Raw genomic sequence first — 22,441 nt, 5'->3', positions numbered from 1 at the left:
CTGTCTCACCATGCTGGGCCCCATCTGTGGCCTTCCCTCTTCTTTCTGACGTGGTGAGAGCCAGGTACCATTGTGGCCAAGGCCACAGATGGCAGCTCTCCACAGAGCGGTCAACTCCACCCTGACCCTGGCTGTGGACAGCCCTGTTCACCCCGGTCTTTTAGTTTACAAGTGAGCTGCCCCACACGAGGGGAACCAGGGCTGGGAGAAGATGGGGAGAGCAGAAGCAGCCTCCCGTGCTGGAGTGGACCCAGAGGATGGATGCTGCTGGTTGCACGGCAGGCCTGGGACAGTGTCTGCAGAGGATGGGCTGGCACATCATCCCCATTGTAGGCCTCTTCCAGCTCACCAGGGCAGGAGGAGTGCAGCCCTGCCCCATCCCTCCAGCTGCAGCCTTGACAGGCCTCCTGAGAATTTGCCTTTTCTGCCACGTGGTGGTCATGTGCATTTGTAAAGAGTTCCAGGTCATTCCATGGTTTCAAATATCATCCAAGTGCTTGTTGCCGGCGTCCACATTTATCTCTCTAGCCCAGATATCGCCTTCTGAGTGTTCCACAAGCCCTTTAGACTCGCCGTCTTCAAATAAAACTCATCGCCTTCCTTCCCTACCCTGCCCCTGTAAATGTTCCTCATCTCCGTAAATGCTACCCCTGCTCTCAGGCACCCAGCCTGAAAGACTTGGAGTCATTCTGAGCATCTTCTTTTCCCTCCCAACCAGTTAGTCTCAGGGTCCAGTCAGTTTACCACCTAAATGTTTCTTGAATCCCTCAACTTCCCTCTTGGCCCCCTCAAGCCCATCCTCCACGCAGTAGCCAGAGTGAGAGTTTGAAAGTGGAATTTTATCCTTTCACTCCCCTGCTCTAAACCCCTCAGTGGCTCCCTGCCAACCTCAGGATGAAGCTCAAACTCTCTACTGGGACTTAAGGCCCTTAACTATGTGGGCTCTTCCTAATTCTCCAACCTTGTTTTTCACTCTCCCCCCATCACTCCAGGACATGATGCTTGAGTCCCCTTGACTATGTTTGGCTCACCAACCTGCTCTCTCTAGGCCTTTGTTCATCATATTTCTCCACCTAGAAAGCTCTCCACTGTCAAACTCCATTCCAGCCTTTAGTTCTCAGTCTAGAAAGTGCTTCCTCCAGGAAGCCATCCATGCTCACCCCTCCACCCGATCTGGGCGAGGGGGCCTCCTCTGCCCCATAGTCTCCTTCCCATCACTACATTTATGAGGCTGTATCATCATCTTCTGCTTCCTTGTGTGTCTCCCTTACCCGAATGCAGCCTTGTGGAGCAGGGTCTTGCCTGCTGTGGTTACTGCTGCATCCCCAGCCCCTCGCCTGCCTGGCACGTACACACGGAGACAGACAATGAATGAATGAAAACCTGAATGAACCAAGGCCTCATCTCCTCAGCAGCCACTCACTTTAGCTTCACAAGTCCTTGGTTGCTTTCGGGTAACTCTCCCCTCCTTGCCTCTGCTCCTTCTGCCGCCCCTGTAATCCCGTCTGCGTCTGTGTTGCCTCCTGCCCACAGCTGCTGATAAGGAAAGCGCCTCCTTTCCACTCTTTCTCCTAACCAGTCTCTCCCTGGCCAGGTGACCTAATTAATGGTCCCCAAGCTGTCCCAGCACTTTTGCACCCTTTCAAGACCTTTTTCCTTTCCCCTGAAACTTACCTTCTGGCTGTGACTTCCATAAATTTTGCACATTTAATTCCCTGATGCTGTTCAATTCTTGCATCCCAGGCTGAGCTCAGCCCCTGAAGTAATTTAGGTAACAGCTCAATTATCTCATCTCTCCTTTCATCTTTGCATTTCCATCGCCACCTAGGAAGCTGTGGAAATGGGATGTAAAGTATTTTCTGCCCAAACCCACTTCTCCCCTTGCAGTTCTTATCTTGGTTCATGTCATCAGCATCCAACCAGTCGCCTGAGATCCAAATCTCAGAATCACCATCCACTTCCCCCTCCCCCACCCCCTCTCTATTTCCAGGAAGTCTCCAAGATTCTCTGCTCTCTTGGTGAGGAGTCTCTTAAATTCACCCTTCTCTGGCCACCACCCAGGCCCTCATCATCTTTCTTTTCCTGGACTAGGGTCACCTCCTGACTGGTCCTCCTGCCTCCAGCCCCACACCTCTGCCCACACCCATCCAGCCCTCCACTCATCCACCTGTTCATCCATCCACCCGTCTATCCACCCAACAAGCCACCCACCCACCAACCCATCCACCCACCCACTCATCTGTCCATCACCCTCCAGTCTGCCCGCACTGATCTTCCTAAGACACACATTGGTTAGATCATACCTCTGCTTAAATAACTTCCATGACTCTCCACTGCCTACAGCAGGCATTCTTAACCCTGGATGCACATTAGAATCTTATAGAGAATGTTTTAAAAATACCAAGGTTCTACCCCCAGAGATTCTGACTTAATTGGTCTTGGGTGGGGCCTGGGTCTTGGTGTTTTTTAAAAGCTTCCCAGGTGATTTTAGTGTGCAACCTGGGTTGAGAACCATATGGCCTAGATGATAAAATCCCAACTCATTAGGCTGGTGTTCGATTCCCCACAATCAAACCTTTCACCTGTCTCCCCATCCTTATGTCCTCCCCTAACACGCTCACAATTCTAGCTCTGCCGAGCTGCTTCTCTATCTTTGTATCCACAGGTCCCTCTGCCTACAATTCCATCTCTCTGCCCCTCTATTTGGAAAACTCGTACCTATTCTTCAAGACCCAGCACAAATGTGACCTTTTCTGTTGGGTTTCTCTTCTAGAGCACCTACTACATGTCAGGCACATTGCTGGGCACTGGATGTGGTGACTAAGACAGAAACAGTTCCTGCTTTCACAGAACTTCGAGTAGGGTGATGGGTGGGGAGTGGAAACTCCTTAAGGCAGGAATTCTCAAACCTGAGAGTGCATCGCAATCCTCTGGAGGGCTGATCAAAACACAGGTGCTGGTCCCACCTCCAGGATTTCTTATTAAGTGGTCTGGAGTGGCCCCGACAATTTACATTTCCAACAAATTTCAAAGTGAAGCTGATGCATCTGGGCTGGGGACCACCTCTGAGAACCGCTGCCCTAGAGCGAGGTCCTCCGAGGCACACTCTCCCGGGAGTATCATTTAAGCCAAGACTCAGGAAGAGAGAAGAGCAGGCGCTCACACACTCCAGATGGCACAGCGCGCGTGAAGACCCCAGGCGGGAAGAAGCTGGCAGGAAAGCAAAGGGGCCTGGGAGACGGGGACGTGGAGTGGGCTCCGCGTTTTCCCCAGCTTCTCGCGCAGAACGGGTGCTCTGCATGTTTCTATCCCAGCGCTTCAGCACCTTCCACTGTAATCCTGCTGCCTCAGCCACCTCATTAGGAGCCCCTCCGAGGCAGGTCTGTGTCCACGCGCACCCAGAGCCCACCTGAGACCTGACACGGAATAAATGCTGAGGGATTTGGGCTGGGCTGTTGGATTTCAGTGTTCTGGCCTTTTCTCTAGGCTATAAACAAAGGAGAAACTGCTTCGTTTCTCTTACAGCATAATGTCTCCTCCATTTTCCTTAGAGGTCTCTAACATATCCATCCTCTCTCTCAACCAAATTCCTTTCTCCCAAATTCCGACTACCTGGGCAGATTTTTAAGCCCGTTTGGTGACAGAAAGAAAAGTCAACTGGCCTCTCCTCACCTATCCTTCCCAAGCCCAGGGTTTGGGTGCAGTGAGGGGTGTACGTGCTGTGGCTGCCCAGAGGCCCTCAGGGCTACGCTTCCACTTGGCTTTGGGAGGATGATGTGGTCAAAGCGGAAGTCAGCAGAATTCCCTTCCTCAGAAACACTGATCGTGGGAGGCCGCATTTCCTCAGAGAACCATGGCCAGCCCCCTGGGGGAGCCAGGCAGGCCTGGGGGACTGGACCTTGAGCCAGTCACCCTAGGTGGTGGATGGCCCTCTGCCCCAACATCACCTTCCTGCCTTGGAAAGTGGAGGAAGGGTCTTAGGTCAAGTACACATGCCAGATGCCCCATGTGGCAACGTGGGATTATTGGTTTGATTTTGGTTTCTGATTGTCCTTTACTGTCTTCCTGGACACTATATACACTTTATTGAGACTAACAGAGGGGTCTTTGGTAAAGCACAGAGAAGAGAAATATCCCCCATTTCATTTTTGGAAATATCCCATTTCCCAAGTTTTGGGAAACACTGGTGCATAGATCTGTGGTTCTCAGACTTGCGTGGGAATCAGCAGCTTGGAGGGCTTGTTAAAACCCAGATCACTGGGTCATCTCCAGAGGTTCTGATTCAGCAGGGCTGGAGTGAGGCTCAAGAGCCTGCATTTCTTATAGACCCCAGGCGATTCTGCTGCTGGTCTGGGGACCCCGACACTTTGAGAACCCCTCTTTTAGCATAATGCCCAGCTAGAGGACACTAAGAATGTGTCAGTCCTTGAAGGACAAAGATTTGTCTTGTGTGTACTTCACTCAGAAGCAGATTTCCTTAGGCTCTCTTCCCAGGTATAGAACCTGAAATCCTCCAGGCCCTCAGCTCCATTGAGGGGCAAAGGAATGTGTTTCCAAGAGGCCAAGAGACCAGGACTGACCCTGGAGGAGGACAAAAAGGTTAAGAGCCTGAGGGACCCCCAGGGGTTGGGGGAGGCAAGGAGGGGAAGGAAGGGGTCCACTTTTTGTTCTTTCCCCTGGATATTTCTAGAACTCATACAAGAATTTCAAGCACAACTGGTTTAGTATTTCTTAACTCCAGGGAAGACAGCTTCCTCTCAGAAGGGAGAGATACATGTAGCAAGTGCTACATCCAGTGGGAGAGTAGGACGGGATAGGACTTCTAGTCAAAGACCTGGGTTTTGGCCCCAGCACTGCTCTGTGACCTTGGGAGGGTTGCTTCCTCATGGTCTCTGTTGCCCCAGCTGTTAAATATGTTATAATTAAACGAGTTTGAAAGGGCCCCATGAGGGTCAAAAGAGCCACGGTGGGTGACAACGTAGAACACTGTGTGGCTGGCAGTTTCAGTGGAGCCAACTTGAGCTGTCTTGGTTTCCACAGGAAGGACCAATATCTCCTCTCGCCCGTGAACTGTTGGTATCTAGTCCTGCATCAGACCAGGCGGGAGAGCCGAGACCATGCCACCCTCAACGACATCTTCATGAACAATGTCATCGTTCGCCTCTCCCAAATCAGCGAGGATGTCATCAGACTCTTCAAAAAGGTGGGTACTTGGGCCACCCGAGTTTCTGCCCCAGGCTGGCCTTGGCAAGACAGCCAGCCACGGTGGGGTGTGGTCTGGGGACATGGGACCAGGGGTCAGGCATGGTGAAGGGTGCGGGGTGCTGAGGCCTGGACTTGGCACCGCAGACCCTGAGTTTGAGTCCTGGATGTGGCTGGGGGGCTCAGCCACTTCAGCGACCACCATCACCACAAAAATAAAAACCTTTGCATGGTTAGGTAAGTAGTACACTCATTGTAGGAGATTTGGAAACAGAGATGAGCTCACACTTATATAAAAAATAAAATTCAAAAACAAACAAACACTTAGAAATTAACGTCACCTGAAATGCTGTCACTCAGCCATAATCACTTTGGTTGTCATAGGAACTTCTTTATATGTACATATGTAAATACATTTTCTATGAGTGCTGATTTTATACACTTTCTAGAATATGTATGTACTTTTCCCAAATGAGATCAGACCGCATATACGATTTTACTCTCTGCTTATGTCACCTAACAAATTATATAACACTGGATTACAAAATTTTGCCATATCAATAAATATAATTCCACAACATTTTGAAAGATTGCATAGTATTTCATCATACAGTTGTACCCTAGTTTATTTAACCAATCCCTTATTGTTGAACACTTCAGTGATTTCCATATTATTATAAATACTGCTGCTGTGAGCTTCTTTTATATACACCTTTGTCACATTCACTGCTATTTTTTTAATTGAAGTATAGTTTATTTACAATATTCTATTAGTTGTAGGTGTATAGCATAGTGATTCAGTATTTTTGTAGATTGTACTCCATTAAAAGTTATAAGATAATGGCTATATTTCCCTGTGCTACACAATATATCCTTGTTGCTTATTTATTTCATTTATTGTAGTTTGTGTCTCTTAATCCCATACCACTAATTTGCCCCTCTCCCTTTTGGTAACCAGTAGTTTGTTTTCTATATCTGTGTGTCTGTTTCTGTTTTGCATATACATTCATTTGTATTGTTTTTTAGATTCCACGTATAAATGATGTAATATAGTATTTGTCTTTGTCTGACTTACTTCACTAAGCATAATATTCTCTAAGTCCATCCACATTGCTGCAAATAGCAGACTTTCATTCTTTTTTTATGGCTGAATAATATTCCACTGTATATGTATATATAGATATACCACATGTACTTTATCCATTCATCTGTTGATGGGCCACTGCTACTTTCTTTTTTTCTTTAACATCTTTATTGGGGTATAATTGCTTTACAGTGGTGTGTTAGTTTCTTCTGTATAACAAAGTGAATCAGCTATACGTATACATATATCCCCGTATCTCCTCCCTCTTGCGTCTCCCTCCCATCCTCCCTATCCCACCCCTCTAGGTGGACACAAAGCACCGAGCTGATCTCCCTGCGCAATGCAGCTGCTTCCCACTAGCTATCTGTTTTACACTTGGTAGTGTATATATGTCCATGCCATTCTCTCACTTCATCCCCGCTTACCCTTCGCCCTCCCCGTGTCCTCAAGTCCATTCTCTATGTCTGCGTTTTTATTCCTGTCCTGCCCCTAGGTTCTTCAGAACCTTTTTTTTTTTAGATTCCACATATATGTGTTAGCATATAGTATTTGTTTTTCCCTTTCTGACTTACTTCACTCTGTATGACAGTCTCTAGGTCCATTCACCTCATTACAAATAACTCAATTTTGTTTCTTTTTATGGCTGAGTAATATTCCATTGTATATATGTGCCACATCTTCTTTATCCATTCATCTGTTGATGGACATTTAGGTTGCTTCCATGTCCTTCCTATTGTAAATAGTGCTGCAATGAACACTGTGGTACATGACTCTTTTTGAATTATGGTTTTCTCAGGGTATATGCCCAGTAGTGGGATTGCTGAGTCATATGGTACTTCTATTTTTAGTTTTTTTAAGGAACCTCCATATTGTTCTCCATAGTGGCTGTATCAATTTACTTTCCCACCAACAGCTCAACAGGTTCCCTTTTCTCCACTCTCTAGCATTTATTGTTTGTAGATTTTTTGATGATGGCCATTCTGACCAGTGTGAGGTGATACCTCATTGTAGTTTTGATTTGCATTTCTCTAATGATTAGTGATGTTGAGCATCCTTTCACGTGTTTGTTGGCAATCTGTATATCTTCTTTGGAGAAATGTCTATTTAGGTCTTCTGCCCATGTTTGGATTGGGTTGTTTGTTTTTTTGATGTTGAGCTGCATGAGCTACTTGTATATTTTGGTGATAAATCCTTTGTCAGTTGCTTCATTTGCAAATATTTTCTCCCATTCTGAGGGTTGTCTTTTGGTCTTGTTTATGGTTTCCTTTGCTGTGCAAAAGCTTTTAAGTTTCATTAGGTCCCATTTGTTTATTTTTGTTTTTATTTCCATTTCTCTAGGAGGTGGGTCAAAAAGGATCTTGCTGTGATTTATGTCATGGAGTGTTCGACCTATGTTTTCCTCTAAGAGTTTTATAGTGTCTGGCCTTACATTTAGGTCTTTAATCCATTTTGAGTTTATTTTTGTGTATGGTGTTACCGAGTGTTCTAATTTCATTCTTTTACGTGTAGCTGTCCAGTTTTCCCAGCACCACTTATTGAAGAGGTTGTCTTTTCTCCATTGTATACTCTTGCCTCCTTTATCAAAGATAAGGTGACCATATGTGCATGGGTTTACCTCTGGGCTTTCTATCCTGTTCCATTGATCTATATTCCTGTTTTTGTGCCAGTACCATACTGTCTTGATTACTATAGCTTTGTAGTATACTCTGAAGTCCAGGAGCCTGATTCCTCCAGCTCCATTTTTCTTTCTCAAGATTGCTTTAGCTCTTTGGGGTCTTTTGTGTTTCCTTATGAATTGTAAAATTTTTTGTTCTAGTTCTGTGAAAAATGCCATTGGTAGTTTGATAGGGATTACATTGAATCTGTAGATTGCTTTGGGTAGTATAGTCATTTTCACAACGTTGATTCTTCCAATCCAAGAACATGGTATATCTCTCCATCTGTTTGTGTCATCTTTGATTCCTTTCATCAGTGTCTTATAGTTTTCTGAGTACAGGTCTTTTACCTCCTTAGGTAGGTTTATTCCTAGGTATTTTATTCTTTTTGTTGCAGTGGTAAATGGGAGTGTTTCCTTAATTTCTCTTTCAGATTTTTCATCATTAGTGTATAGGAATGCAAGAGATTTCTGTGCATTAATTTTGTATCCTGCTACTTTACCAAATTCATTGATTAGCTCTAGTAGTTTTCTGGTAGCATGTTTAGGATTCTCTATGTATAGTATCATGTCATCTGCAAACAGTGACAGTTTTACTTCTTCTTTTCCGATTTGGATTCTTTTTATTTCTTTTTCTTCTCTGATTGCTGTGACTAAAACTTCCAAAACTATGTTGAATAATAGTGGTGAGAGTGGGCAACCTTGTCTTGTTCCTGATCTTAGTGGAAATGGTTTCAGTTTTTCACCATTGAGAACGATGTTGGCTGGGCCACTGCTATTTTCTTAAGATCTGTTTCTGTAACAGGAATTTTAGGGTCAAATTTTGCTCATTTGTTTGTCTATCTAATGAGGTTAAGATCATCTGCTTCCCAGGGGCAGTATGAGGGTTAAATGAAATGGTGCAAGTGAAGGAGGTGGGTATTATTGAGAAGTGTTTCAGGATATGGTCTTTGGGTCCACAAGTCTTCAATTTCTGGCTTCATAATCCTGGTCCAATTGTTTATTAGCTGTGTGTCTTTGGGTTTGTTACTGAAACTCTCTGAGCCTGTTTCCTTATTTGTGAAATGGGGATAGAAATACCCACAGGGTAGTTGCTTGGGTTAAGAGGGTTATTAATCCCAAGTAAAGCATGGAAAGCAGCGCCTGTCACTAAGTGCTCAGGAAAGCTGGCTATTATAATACGAGTGTAAGAGACTATTACTACTAAAATGATCCAGCTCATCTGTTCTTGCCAGGCACCAGTTTTAGGGAAGAGGTAACCTGGGATTGCTAGTCACACAGAGGAAGAAGACAAGTTGGTTTGAAATATAGTCATCTCTCCCTGGTCTGTATGTGGATTGTCCACTTTGAGGATGACTTCTATTGCAAAATTGTTACTGCAGGCTAATTCCCCGCCCCCCCCCCGCCCCCTGCCACACAATCTGCTCTGGTCTCCTCCTGGGGCTGTGTTTATGAAGTGTAGTCTAAGTTTAATATTTGTGTAAGCAAACATAATTAGAAAGGTAAATACAGTGCAATAAAAAAAAAATTCACATAGTGCTTTGCAAAGCCAGACTGAAGGGATTCAGATTGCTTGGTCCCATTGCAAGCCCCCGCCTGCTGCTGCCACTGTCACATCTTTTTTTCTGGGTGGGAGGGACTCACAGAGAAAGGGTCATCTGGGCCTTTAGGAAATGAAGGATCTTTTCCTGAGCTGAGCCCTGGGACAAGTGAGATAAATCTTTTCAGCTCTCATTTAGGCTGACAGCAGCCTCACTTGTGATGGAGGTTAACAGGGTGGAAAATAATGAAAAAAGGTCTACAGCTGAGCTCCTGGCTGCCTTGTTACCAGCTCTGTGCCTGTGGAACAAAGGAAACGACTCGGCCCCTCTGGGCCAAGAGAGAGCTGGGGGACGGGGCCTGACTGGCTGATTTAGCACAGCGTGGCCCCTTGTGTCACATCAGTTATAGATGATCTCAGCCCTGAGCCCTGCATCCTTACATAATAATAGTTCTGCAGACCTCAAACGACTGCAGGGGCTGGTCTCTGGTCAGACTGGGGAACAAGATCATCACTCAGCCCATTTTACAGATGAGAAGGTAAAGCCTGAGAATGGCCAGTTGTCATCACTTCCAGGAGGCAGCACGGCTGGGCTTTTGGAGTCTGTCTCAGAGCCACCTGTCACTGACATTGTGACCCTGCGTAAGTCTCTCTGAGCCTCAGTTTTCTCATCTGGGAAGAGGAGATGGTGACAGTGCCACACTTGGAGTGGGAGTCCTTCGCCATCTGACAAGTGACATTCTGTCACTGCCTCTGCAGGAGGTGGGAGTGGCTTCCAGGCCAGGTGTCCTTCCTGTGCCTGGGCCTGGGGCAGCTGCTCCACCTGCCAGCTCCTCAGTGGTGCAGAATGCTCTTTGACTTCATAACTCACCTTTTCCTGATTCTCCGTTTCCCCTTCTGCAATGCAGTGTGCTATGCCTGGAAGCAGCACTTCTCATTCCACAGCCATTCTAGGCTTCATTTGGGCAAATGGACTTGTGCATGCAGGTGGCCGTTGCTTTAACTGTGAGATGTGGATCCACCAGAGCAGAATGGACTGGATGAGCTCTTAGCAGCCACCATAGTGATCAGGACTCTTATGGTTGCAAACAACAGAAACGCAGCTCAGCTGGCTTGAGGGAGGAAAGGGAGCTTATCGGCTCTTCAGAGCCAAGACTGGCTTCAGGCAGGGGGCTTCAAGGGCACCAAGGGTGTTGTTAGGACCCAATCTCTCTGCAATTCTGCGCCAATTTTCTTTGTTTTCCAGTTTTTTGTTTTGTTTTGTTTTTAAGGAGGGGTGGGAGAAGGGCTCATGCATAGTCAGTCTCTCTCTGTGATGACCACATGGCCCCTGTAGCCCCAGGCTTACATCCTACCTGCTTCAAGTCCAGCAGAAAGTGAGAGGTCCCTTCTCCCAGAATTGGTTCTCACAGGCTCTGACTGGACCAGTGTGGGTCACCCGAGTGCTCCTGAAGCTGGGCATACACTCAACTCCCCCTTGTGCATAGGACAAAGGATGGCTGAGGGTGGCTCCCCAGGAAAAACTGGGTGCTCTTACAAGAAGGGTGAAATAAAACAATGGGTGTCCACTGGGCCTTCTGTTCCAGTCCTTTTATCATCCTCTTCATGAGCTGTCCTCTCTCTGCCAGATCTCCCCCAATTATGGGCATTCGTTACCTTGCATTACATTTGGGGACAACTGAGACCAATAGAAAATTCTCCCCAATGTTGAGATGAAATCTTTCAGGGTTTCCACTCACAGGTCCTGTGGGCCACCTAGATCAATCCACATGGAAATCTATCAGGTACTCATGACCACACACCCAGGCCCTTCCCGCCTCTGGGTAAACATGCCAGGTTCCTTCAGTTGACCCCTGTGACTTGGCTTTGAGTTTTCTCTCCTCCTGGGTCAGGCTCCAGGGCTGCTGTGACCGGCATAAGTTAATATTCAGAACCACTCAGAACCCTCCAGAAAGCTCTGACCAGCGAAGAGGAGAGCAGGGCTGTCTAGACCCTTTATTTCTAATAACGAAGCCTATGAAGGCACTTGCCTTTTTCATGATCGTCTCAGCGCATTTGACCCACTCTGAACTCTCAGCTCAAATCTCCAGGGGATTTTGTACCAAATGTTTTTTAATCTGTCCTTGTGTTTTTTTATATTTGCCCTTTTAAAACTTCATTTTATTAGATTCTGGTCAAATGGGATCAGTCTCCTTTTTTTTTTTTTTTTTTTTTGGTGGGCAAAGGCTCCGGACACGCAGGCTCAGCGGCCATGGCTCACGGGCCCAGCCGCTCTGCGGCATGTGGGATCTTCCCGGACCGGGGCACGAACCCGCGTCCCCTGCATCGGCAGGCGGACTCCCAGCCACTGCGCCACCAGGGAAGCCCTCAGTGTCCTTTTTTAAGCGATTTTTCAAGCAGCAATACGGTAACTTTTCCAAGAGTTTCCTCATTCCTCCTCTGTGGGAGAAGCCTGTTTTATAACCTCTCCATGTCTTCCTCCTCTGTGTTACTTTCTTCTACGTGTCAGTTCTTTGGCCTCGTGTTTGATTCTTCTCTACTTTCTTAGTGGAGAAGGTGGAAAGTGGGGCAGAGGGTTGAGAATGAGTTCACAGTGGAGGTGATGCTTGAATTGGGTGTTGAAGGATGAATAGGAGTCTCCCAAGTGGGGAAAGGAGGTTAGGAGTTCAGTGTTAGGACAAAGGCAAGAGCACAGGGGACAGAGTGTCATGATGGGGGTCCACGGCACCTTGGAACAGAGGCTGCAAAATGGTGGTCCGCAGCTGAATTTGGTTCTCAAGTGTAATCTGCTTGGCCCTCACTATGTTAAGAAAATTTCAACCAATATTTTACTTTATTTTATTTTATTTTTGCGGTACGTGGGCCTCTCACTGTTGTGGCTTCTCCTGTTGCAGAGCACAGGCTCCGGACGCACAGGCTTAGCGGCCGTGGCTCATGGGCCCAGCCGCTCTGTGGCATGTGGGATCTTCCCGGACTGGGGCACGAAGCCGTGTCCCCTGCATCGGCAGGTGGACTCTCAACCACTGAGCCACCAGGGAAGCCCTTTTTTTTTTTTAATATTTTAAAATTGTGGGATTTCACATAAAAATCAGAACTTTGTATTCCTCTTAAAAAGCCAGAAGCTCTGACAGTACCAGAACAACATGGGGTCATTCTTGGCGGTACTTGTCCAGAGCTGAGTAGCCGCTGGTCCTTCAGGCTGGGCACACTCGCTCCACTGCCCCACAGCCCCTGTGGTTTGTCTGGTGAATGACACCGATCCCTTTATTTTAGCTCCTTGGCCCTTTGTGCATTTGAGTTTGTGGCCTCATCTTTAAACACGATCTAACAGAGCTTCTCAAAGTCTAGCATCAGAATCACCTGGAGGGCTTGGTAAACATGGATTGCTGGGCCCCATGCCCACAGCTTCTGATTCACCAGGTTGAAGTAAGCCCTGAGATTCTGCATTTCTAACGAGTTCCCAGGCGCTGCTGATGCTGCTGATCTGGGGATCACACATGGGGAATGACTTGCCTAGTCCAACCTCCTGGTTTTACAGGTGAGGAAATGCAGGCCCACCTCTGGTAAGCACAGAACCCGCCCCAGATGCAGGTTCTCTACTCCAGGTCCAGTCCTGAATCCACTGCCCCCCATGGTGCACCAACAGGGAGGGTCCATCTGCACCCTGCTTGCTCTCTCTTCCCGCCCCAACCGTTTCTGAGCTGGGCATTGAAGCCCATTTCATTTCCAGCCTCAGCTTCCTTAACAATAGCCATCCATTATTCTCTGCTCTGATGCCTGCAGAATTTAATTACTTGCCCCAGCCGTGGAGTGAGTTTGATTGTTGGAAGCTGTGGTATTCTGAAGGAAGCGCTAATGAGGAAAGACTCTTAGCAGAGAAGAGAGGGCATTCGGGGGGCTTGTGTTTGAAAGCAGCCATTCATTGTGTGGCAATAAGGGCTTGGTCTTCAGTGAGCTTTTTCGTTCCTGCCTTGAAGATGTCCGTCACATTTCATAAATAAATCAGGGCTTTTGTATCCAATAATTGCCTTGCTTTGTGACCAAGATCAAAAGCACCAATGGCCTTGGATTCAAAGCCAAGTTTATTTTTTATTTTTGGGTTGCAGGAGAGAGTGAGGGTTTGCATGCTGGAGGGTCCAGCTCTGATGCCTGCACAGACAGAGAGAGTGAAGTGGGCAGACTGCCAGGGACGAGGAGCCTTCAGCCGTCTCCACTGTCTGCCAGGGAGACAAGTTGTGAACGCTCGCTCTGCTAGTTGAGGCTGCTGAGCTGGTCGCCATGTTCCCAACTCACTCAGCAGACATGTATTAGTGCTTTTGTGACAATAGATAAGCAGTAATCATAGATAACAAACAATTAGTGAGTGCTTACTGTATGCCGGGCTCTGGGCTAAGCGTTCACTTCTTAAAGCCTTAGAGGAAGATGTTGTCATCACCCCCATTTTACAGATGAGGAAACTGATGCCTATAAAGGTGAAGCTGGGGTTTGAATCCAGATTTGTCTGACCCAAGAGCCCATGCTTAGTGGTAAAGGCAGGTGCTAAAGAGGATGGAGAGATGAATCAGACACAGTGCCTTCCCTCAAGGAGCTGGCAGTGAACAATGGAAGTGAAGACAGATGTGCATCAATGATGCAAATACAGCAGAAAGGGAAGTTGGTTCAGAGGGAGGAGGACTTCTAATCTGGGCTGGGGGGCACTTTGGAGAAGGTTTTATGTTGAGGATGCAGCATCTGAAGTGAATCTTGAAGTGAGGATTAGGATCTATGCCAGCTTGGGTTCCCAGGAACCTGACTCTCAGACAGTGATTATGGTGCAGGGGTGTATTATCAAGTGTTCTTGGGGTCCCCACTGCAGAAGGAAGGGAGGGAGGCAGGATTCAGGGAATTTGCAAGAAAGGCCTCAAATGACTCCTTGGGGAGCTCTGAGGCTGGGGTGGCCCTTCTGAGTTGTCCTGGGTTGTGGCAAGGAAACTAGGCCTTTATACCCTCATGTTGCTCCTGGGAGGGCATGTGGCCTTGGGTAGGTGCCTCTTTGGTGAGGCACTTCCAAACAGGGCTGATAGCTGGGGGTGCCTGCCAGGAGCACTCCCCATAGCTGGGGGAATAAGTCCTCCAGTCCTGAAGGGGATCTGAGTGGTGCATTGCTGTGTCCCCAGTGGATATGCAGAGATCTGGCAGAAAAATCTGGGTCCCAGATCATGAGCAGGTCGGCCAGCGTTGCAGTCTACTGCAGTGGTTAGGGGTATGGACAGACTGTGTAATCCCTGTTCTGCCACTTTCCAGATGTGTGAGCTCAACCTAATTCCTAAACCGCTGACTTTCAACATTTTCAAAAGGAAGCTAATAAAAAACCTCTTTCTTAGGGTTGTTGTAAGGATTAAAAAATGATGATATAAGATGCCTACCTGGTACACAGTAAGCAATCATTAAATATTAGTTATTATTAGGAGGATTATTGGGACTTCAAGAAAGAACATAGTGAGAATTAAGTTCAGAGGTGGGATGAAGGAACATTCAGGCACACAGGTTAAATAACGGGTCAGAAATAAGAAAATATGCTCAGGAAACCACTCACTGATTAGTTCTAACTGATGGTGGTCTTGCTTTTTTTTAATAACCTTATTTCTTTTTCTTGCCTTATTATATTGATTTGGACCTCAATTGATATAGTGTAGAGGGAAATGGGAGAGAAATGGCATTCTTGTCTTTCTTTAAATTTATTTTTTATCGAAGTATAGTTGATTTACAATGTTGTGTTAATTACTGCTGTACAGCAAAGTGACTCAGTTATACATGTATACATTCTTTTTCATCTTCTTTTCCATTATGGTTTATCACAGGATATTGAATACTTTCTTGACTTTTAAAAAGCATGCTTTTATCTTTTCACCATTTAACGCTTAGCGAGTTAGGAATAAATAGAAACCTCCTTAGTCTAATAAAGGGTGTTAACCGAAAACCACCAGTAAATCTCATACTTCCTGCTGAAGCATTCAGCAAGATGGCTGATTACAAGATCAATATATAAAAATTAATAACATTCCTGTGCATACATTAGGGCTTCCCTGGTGGCACAATGGTTAAGAATCCACCCGCCAATGCAGGAGACATGGGTTTGAGCCCTGGTCCGGGAAGATCCCACATGCCGCGGAGCAACTAAGCCCGTGTGCCACAACTACTGAACCTGTGCTCTAGAACCTGCAAGCCACAACTACTGAACCCACGGGCTGCAACTACTGAAGCCCGTGCGCCTAGAGCCCATGCTGTGCAACAAGAGAAGCCACTGCAATGAGAAGCCTGCGCTCCGCGACGAAGAATAGCCCCCACTCGCAGCAACTAGAGAAAGCCTGCGCACAACAACGAAGACCCAATGCAGCCAAAAATAAATAAATTAATTAATTTAAAAAAAAGAATCTAACAGAGCAGAAACTAAAGTTTAGAAAAAATGCATACATTAGAAAACAAGAATGATGGAAAATTAATGCCATTAATGCTATAAATTAGCTGCATCCTAGGAATTTTGATAAGTGATGTTTTCATTGTCATTCAGATATAAATATTTCATAATTTGCATTTTGTAATTTCTTCTTTGCCCCATAAATTTTTCAGAATTATGTATATTTTATTTCCAAAGATTTTCTTTAAAGCTTTCTACTTGCTTTAAATTTTTAACTTGATTACCCCATAAAAAGAAAATAAGGCCTGTAGGCTCTATTTTTTTGGTATTTGTTGGAGCATTTGCCTTATCAGATATGAAGACTTCCTCTTAAGTGATAGTCAGTAAAACCGGTAATATTAGACCAATGCTAAGTAAACTAACCGATGGTCCAGATCAGAGCCCAGAAACAAAGCCCCCCACAAATGGGAACACAGTATATGGCAGTGGTGCATTACAGATTAGGGGAAAGGATAGCCTGTTTAGTAAATGGATCTGATTCCACTGGTTGCTTGTCCATTTCTTATTATTTTTTAGGAACTGGTTTAAACACACACACACACACACACACACACACACTTTTTCTTCCATATGGAATAAAATTAGACCTCCACCTTAGTTCCCAAAAATATATTCTAGATGGATTAAAGTGCTAAAGGTAAAAAACAAAACTTTAAAAAATTCTGGAAGAAAATGTAGAAGATTCTATTTAAAACCTTGGCAGGTAGGAAAAGGTTGCTTAAACATAAAACAAAAAAGCACACACCATAAAGGAAAATATTGATAAATTCCATTACATAAAGATTTTTAAAATCTTCTATACAACAACAACTGCAACAAATAAATAAGGGGAAAATACAGACCAGGCAAGGAAAAGATATTTGGCATGCATAGAATTAATAAAAGGTTAATAACCTGAATATAAAAATCAGCTCCCACAAATAAATTGGAAAAGGGCAAACAACCCAATAGGAACATGGATAAAAGATATAAATAAGTCACAGAAAATGAAATTTAAATGGTTAAAAATATAAGAAAAGATGCTCATACTTACAGGTTATCAGGAGAAGGTAAAATAAAAGAAAATGAGACACAGTTTGACGCCCATTAGATTGGTCAAATAATCCCAAGTGCTGGCAAGAATGTGGAGCAGCAGGGCCACTTGTGTCCTCCTAATAAACATGTAAATTGGTTCAGCCCCTTTGGAGAACACTGGGAGTGTCTTGTGACAGAGAAGGAAGAGGTACATACCTTGTATCCCAGCAGTTCCACTTCTAAGTACAACCTAAAATATTCTAGCATATCTGCACACACACAAAACCTTGTGCCAGGAGGTTTTCTGCAATAGTGTTTGTAGTAAAGAAACAAAGGGAAATCACCTCAATGGCCATCGTGGAGGGACTGGTTAAATAAGCTATGGATAGTCACATGATGGACTGTTATACAATCATTTAGATGGAGGAACTAGATCTACATAAAGCAATTGTGTATAAAAGTTGAAAACACAATGTTGGGTGAAGAAAGCAAGGTACACTATACTATTTTTATAAATTTAAAACTCAAACAGTTCATATTGTTTGTATTCTTAGATACGTGTCTGAAACAGAGCTATACAAAGGTGGACTGGCTAAGAATACACACCAGCTTCACAAGAGTTATTGAGGGATGAGGGAAGAAGGGAGGAGACAACGCTTCAGTGCTCTCTGTAACATTTTGCTTCCTAAGAGTGATTTTGAAGAAAAAATGGCAAAATTTTAATGGTTATCTAATTTGGGTGGCATATTCGTGGGTGTTTGTTATTGTTCTCTCTACTCTTCTGTGTGTTTTAAATATTGGAGTGCTGAAATTAAGTGGTGGGGTGGGGAAGGTAGGTTGGAGACAGATCAAGGGGGCCTTGGGTGTCAGAGTGAGAAGCTGGGCTTTATTTTTTAGGCAAAGAAGAACCACTGAAGGTTCTTGAGTAGGGGGGGTTGTGGCCAGAGTCAAATTTAAGGACGACTGATTTCGTGCATTTGATGGCTTTGAAAAGAGAGTTGCTGGACTCAGTTGTTATACATATTGACTAATATACAAGTTAGTAGTGGAAGGTGACAGGGGCCTGGATCAGGGAGGTTGATATGGAAATAGAAAGGAATGAGTGGATAGGTGGATGGGTAGGTTCATGGGTAGATGGGTGGATGAGTGGATGGGTGGATGGGTGAATGGGTGGGAAGGTGGTGGATAGGTGGGTGGATACATAGGTATTCACAAACAATGCAAATAAAGTAGAAGATCAGATCATGAAATGACAAGGAGGTTAGAGAGATATCTCAGGTCAGTTATTCAGCAGGAATAAGTGATCAATAATGTTTTGAATCCAACAGATAAGCCTGACAACATCCATATTCACCTTGAAGAGAATGTAGAGGGGGAGAAAACAGCTCAAAACTGAGGGGCTTCTGGTTTTTGTAGCTATTGGTTTTTCAGGAAGACGGATTTGTCACGCTCCTTAGGATACAGAGACTCTCACCATCCCCTGAGCCTATTGATGCTTATCTGTGAGAGATTTATGTCCCCCAACTCTTGCCAAAAAAATGAAAAAAATCAGGGACATAGGAAAGATTATTCCTAAGTATGTTCTGCTTTCACGGAGACTCAGCCCAGCAGTCTACACTGTGTCCTTCTGCCTTGGCCTGGAAGCCAGGGGGTGGGGTCAGGACGTGGTCACAGAAAACAGGAGATTCTACAAAACGGAACTGGGTACTGTCTGTTGTCTGATACTGACGGTGACCTAAAGGAGAGCCTTTTAAATATCTGCATGCTTCTTATGGTAAGGCAGAGGAATATCCGTTTTATAATTATTTTGGAATGTTTGGGGAAAAAAATTCTAAAGGCACAGGGAGTCATAACTCTCCCAGCAACAGGGTGGAAGCAACAGAGTGGAATCGTTGAGAGAATCACATTTACTAGCTCTGTGATCTTGAGCAAATTACTCACCCTCCCTGAGCCTCTGTGTCCTAATCTTTAAAGTGGGGTTACAGTGGGGTTATATCCCATAGGCTGATATTAGGCTTACGTAAGGTACTGTCAGTAAAGCAGTTGTCATTGGGCCTGGTACACGCTAAGAGATCAAAGAAACAATAGCTATTATTGTTGTTATTTTCTTTAATGATAAGTATTATTGGTAGTAATATCAATAGTACTAAGCATTACTATTAACGATAAGTATTATATGAATAATAATATTTAGTATTATTAGAAGAGATCCAGAAACTCCTAGCCTGACCGTATCAGGTCACTTGGCCATGCCATTCCAAGGTATCCTCAGACATTAAGCATTTCTGAAAATGAAGGCTTTCAGCACAAACAGGGTCCCCAGAGAGATGCTGGGAGGAATTAGGGGGGGAAGAGGGTGACAGACACGACATTAGGCTTTTTGCCTTAGCCTGCTGCTGGCCTCCTGGGAGGCACTAGTGGGGCCCACTTCTGCCGAGGACGTTTGATGAATGGTCGCAGGGCCTCCTGTTTCCTTGCTGCCCAATATCCCAGCCCTGGTGTTCCAGCTCCTTGTGAAAACAAATAGATGACAGCATTTGGAGTTGCAGCCACAGGAGACAGAAGTTAGTTTGGGAAGGGGAGGAAAGAAGGGAGGTGTCCAGGAGCAGGGAAAGGAAGAAGGTGGGGGGAGGGGGAAGAGTAACAAGTGTCTTGGTGGAAGGTGGGCGGAGTGTAGGCTAAGGATGATGTTAGGAGGCAAGGGGTAAGGACGTGCCAGAGCGCTGGCAGCCCAGTTACTGGCAAGTTAGGACACGGCCCGGAGAATGGCAGCCAGTTAGCTGTCCAAGTGGCTGTGTTCAGGGATAAATTGACCTTCCAGGACAGAGTTGGAGAAGCCCCATCCCTCCAAGACACGCCCCTCAAGCCTTTGCTTTGGAAATAAAAATGCAGTCTCTTTGGGAGATGGCCAGTGCTTACATATATCATTTATTTAAATGGGGAACATCTGTGGGTCTCCAGTTTTGTTATTTGATGAGAAAATAAGCTGAAGCAGTGGATTAGCACTAAAAGAGACAGAGTTTTTGTTTTTACTTTGTTTGTATATTTGTTTCCCATTATTTCCTTCGAACCTCAGAACTAGGAAAACCAGGGAATGTTCCCAAAGGGGGAAAACTGGACATGAGAACATCAAGCAAAGAGAAAAGGAAGACAGGTGTTGCTGACTCAACGCCTGATGCGATGAAAGAGGGGACGGTTGGAGTTGAGGAAGGTTCCACCTTACTCTCTGCCTTAAAGTTTTCTAAGGGTTGTTTCAAATGGTCTCCTCTGGAGAAGTGAGAGGGAGTCTTGTCATTGAAACCCAGAATTTTAATGTTTTCTAGATGTGCAGAATGACCAGCTCCACATTTGAGTTAGCCTGAGGGAGACAGAAACATACCCTTTGCAAAGAGAACTTTTCAAATACAGCTCATGAAGTCCTAGGATTTGTAGTGACAGTTCTGAGGGTTTCCCCTTAATAGCGAGATCAGCCCTGCGTTGAAAAGCAAATTCAGCCATCCACAGCAGGACTTTTGGTGAAGACATTGATTTCGCTCAGGAACACTGTGTCAAAAAATTTTTGTCATCTGGTGCCATCTTGACGTGAACGTACAGGATTTGGTTTTGTCTTGTGTTTTGCGGAAAAGCGAGAGTCAAAGCTGGCCCCCTTTTACCCTCTCCATTCGCTGGCTCTGCGTATTGGTTAGCTCACGCACAGGTAGCATGGAGTTCCTTTTGTGCGCAAGTCTTCGTGAACAGCACTCTGCGAAGCCAGAGTCCCAGCCTTTAAGGGGCTTATGCTCTCTCTAGTCGGTTGAAAATTGGACCTTTTGCAGAAACTGTTTGAAAGCTGGTGCTTGGTAGAGGGTTTTCAGAAGGCTGTCTCACCCTGTGGTTATTTTGGTGTCTTCATGCTAAAATAAGCAGAGTGCATCAGTATTGTTTCACATGAGCAAAGGTGGAAATTCACAGGATTCTGTAAGCTGGAAAAGTCCAGAGGTAAGTCTTAGCATCACTAGGTCAGGACAGAAATGCTGTTGTCGAGGCCCTGACTCTCCTTGTGGTGGGTAGCTCGAGACCCCTGATGTCCTTGCTTGGTGACCCCAGAGGAGAGATGATCTGAGAGTATGGTTCTTAGAAAGCTGCAGGGAAAATTCTTGTTGGCTCAGCCTGGAATACATTTCCATCTCTGACCCAGTCACTAGACACAGGGCACCAGAGCACTCTGGTCAGGCTGGGTCCCGTGCTGGATGGACCATCTGGTGTGATCAGACAAGCAGGGGTGAGTGCCACCTGTATCTCATCTTTTGTTATCAGAACAAGGAAGAAGGGAGAAGCCAGAGATGGCCATCATGGCCGATTTAGTCCTAGCAGGGCAGGTGGGCCAAGAAGGACCACGCCAAGGAGAACTCTACTGCCTGCAAGTGAGGGTAAGGCCCAAGGATGCAGATTTTTGCACAAGTGGTGAGAAAGCACATCGGATGGGCTGGTGGCGTCCAGAGGGTATGCCGTTCTTTGCAGCCTGGACTTGTGGCCTGGACTCATCTCTGTGACAGCATTGCAGTGGCTTCTCTTCACCTGTGTGCCTGTATCTCGTCTTGGCCCTGGGGAAACAGGCCACAGAAGGTCCTTATGAGTGCCGGCTTTGGGGTTAGAGCAACCAAAAGTTGAATCCTGGCTCTGCCACTTCCTAGCTGTACAGCGTGGGGCAAGTTGCTTAACCCTTATGAGCCACCAGCCCTCGTCTGCCAGGCGGGCATAATAATAGTACCTGCCTTAAAGGTTTCCATTAGATAATATATGGAGGTGACTTTGGACAGTGTTTACCTATGGAATGTGCTCCAGAAATGCTGGCTGCAGCTGATGGAGCAGGGACCAGGTCTCACTCAGCTTTGTGTCATTAGTGCCTCGTGGAGGCTCGTATGTAGTAGGCCATTCAGATAAATGCTGGTGTAAATCAAATAAAAGTCAGGTGAGGAACTGGCCACAGAGCTACAGGAAGAGGTAGTGCAGACAGGAGGATGGGTTCAGGGGCGTGGGGTTCTATGCAGACAGTGGGGTCTGGATCCACGGGAGAGTCAGGAGGTTCAGCCTCAGGAACCAGACTCTTCGGTGACTCTCAAAGGTTGGCATGTGAGAAGGGCTCTTGTAGAAAGATCCTCTCACACGTCTGGATTTGGCAGGTCTGGGATGGCTGCCTTGATGAGCACCAGGGGATACAGACGGCTGCCCCCAGTGAGACCCCACTGGTTTCTGGGTCATAAACTCAAAGGGATGGGTGAAGGGAGATGCTGTGGCCAACTGGAGAGCACAACCCCATCCGAAGGGGCCGCTGTGCTCCAAGTCGGGGCTCAGCCTCGCTGGATCTTCTAGTTTTTCAAGAGAAGCTGAAAATCTGGACTTGTAAGGGCAATTTCCTGATTTTTAAATGCTGGAAAGAGTCAGATTTTCTGAAAACACTGAATGGCCAAATAAAACGCATCTGTAGCCCAGAGAAGCTGCCACTTGGAG

The 22,441-nt window shown here is 45.8% G+C and overlaps 1 protein-coding gene across 3 annotated transcripts in view; it reads left to right on the top strand.

The window, feature by feature from the left end:
- SRGAP3 (SLIT-ROBO Rho GTPase activating protein 3) overlaps nt 1-22,441 on the top strand; it is a gene marked incomplete at both ends in the record, with an annotated part of 250,739 nt that overhangs the window by 131,026 nt on the left and 97,272 nt on the right. For all 3 annotated transcript variants that reach the window (XM_082663233.1, XM_082663231.1, XM_082663232.1), the window contains one exon: nt 5,041-5,203. In XM_082663233.1, coding sequence (XP_082519359.1) covers nt 5,041-5,203 — 163 coding nt within the window. The remainder of the gene's footprint in view (nt 1-5,040; nt 5,204-22,441) is intronic.

The sequence above is a fragment of the Grampus griseus genome (genome assembly GCF_964374135.1).
Source record: "Grampus griseus genome assembly, chromosome: 10".
Classification (NCBI taxonomy): domain Eukaryota; kingdom Metazoa; phylum Chordata; class Mammalia; order Artiodactyla; family Delphinidae; genus Grampus; species Grampus griseus.
Note: the sequence above shows the minus strand (reverse complement) of the source record. Positions and strands in the feature narration are given on the sequence as shown.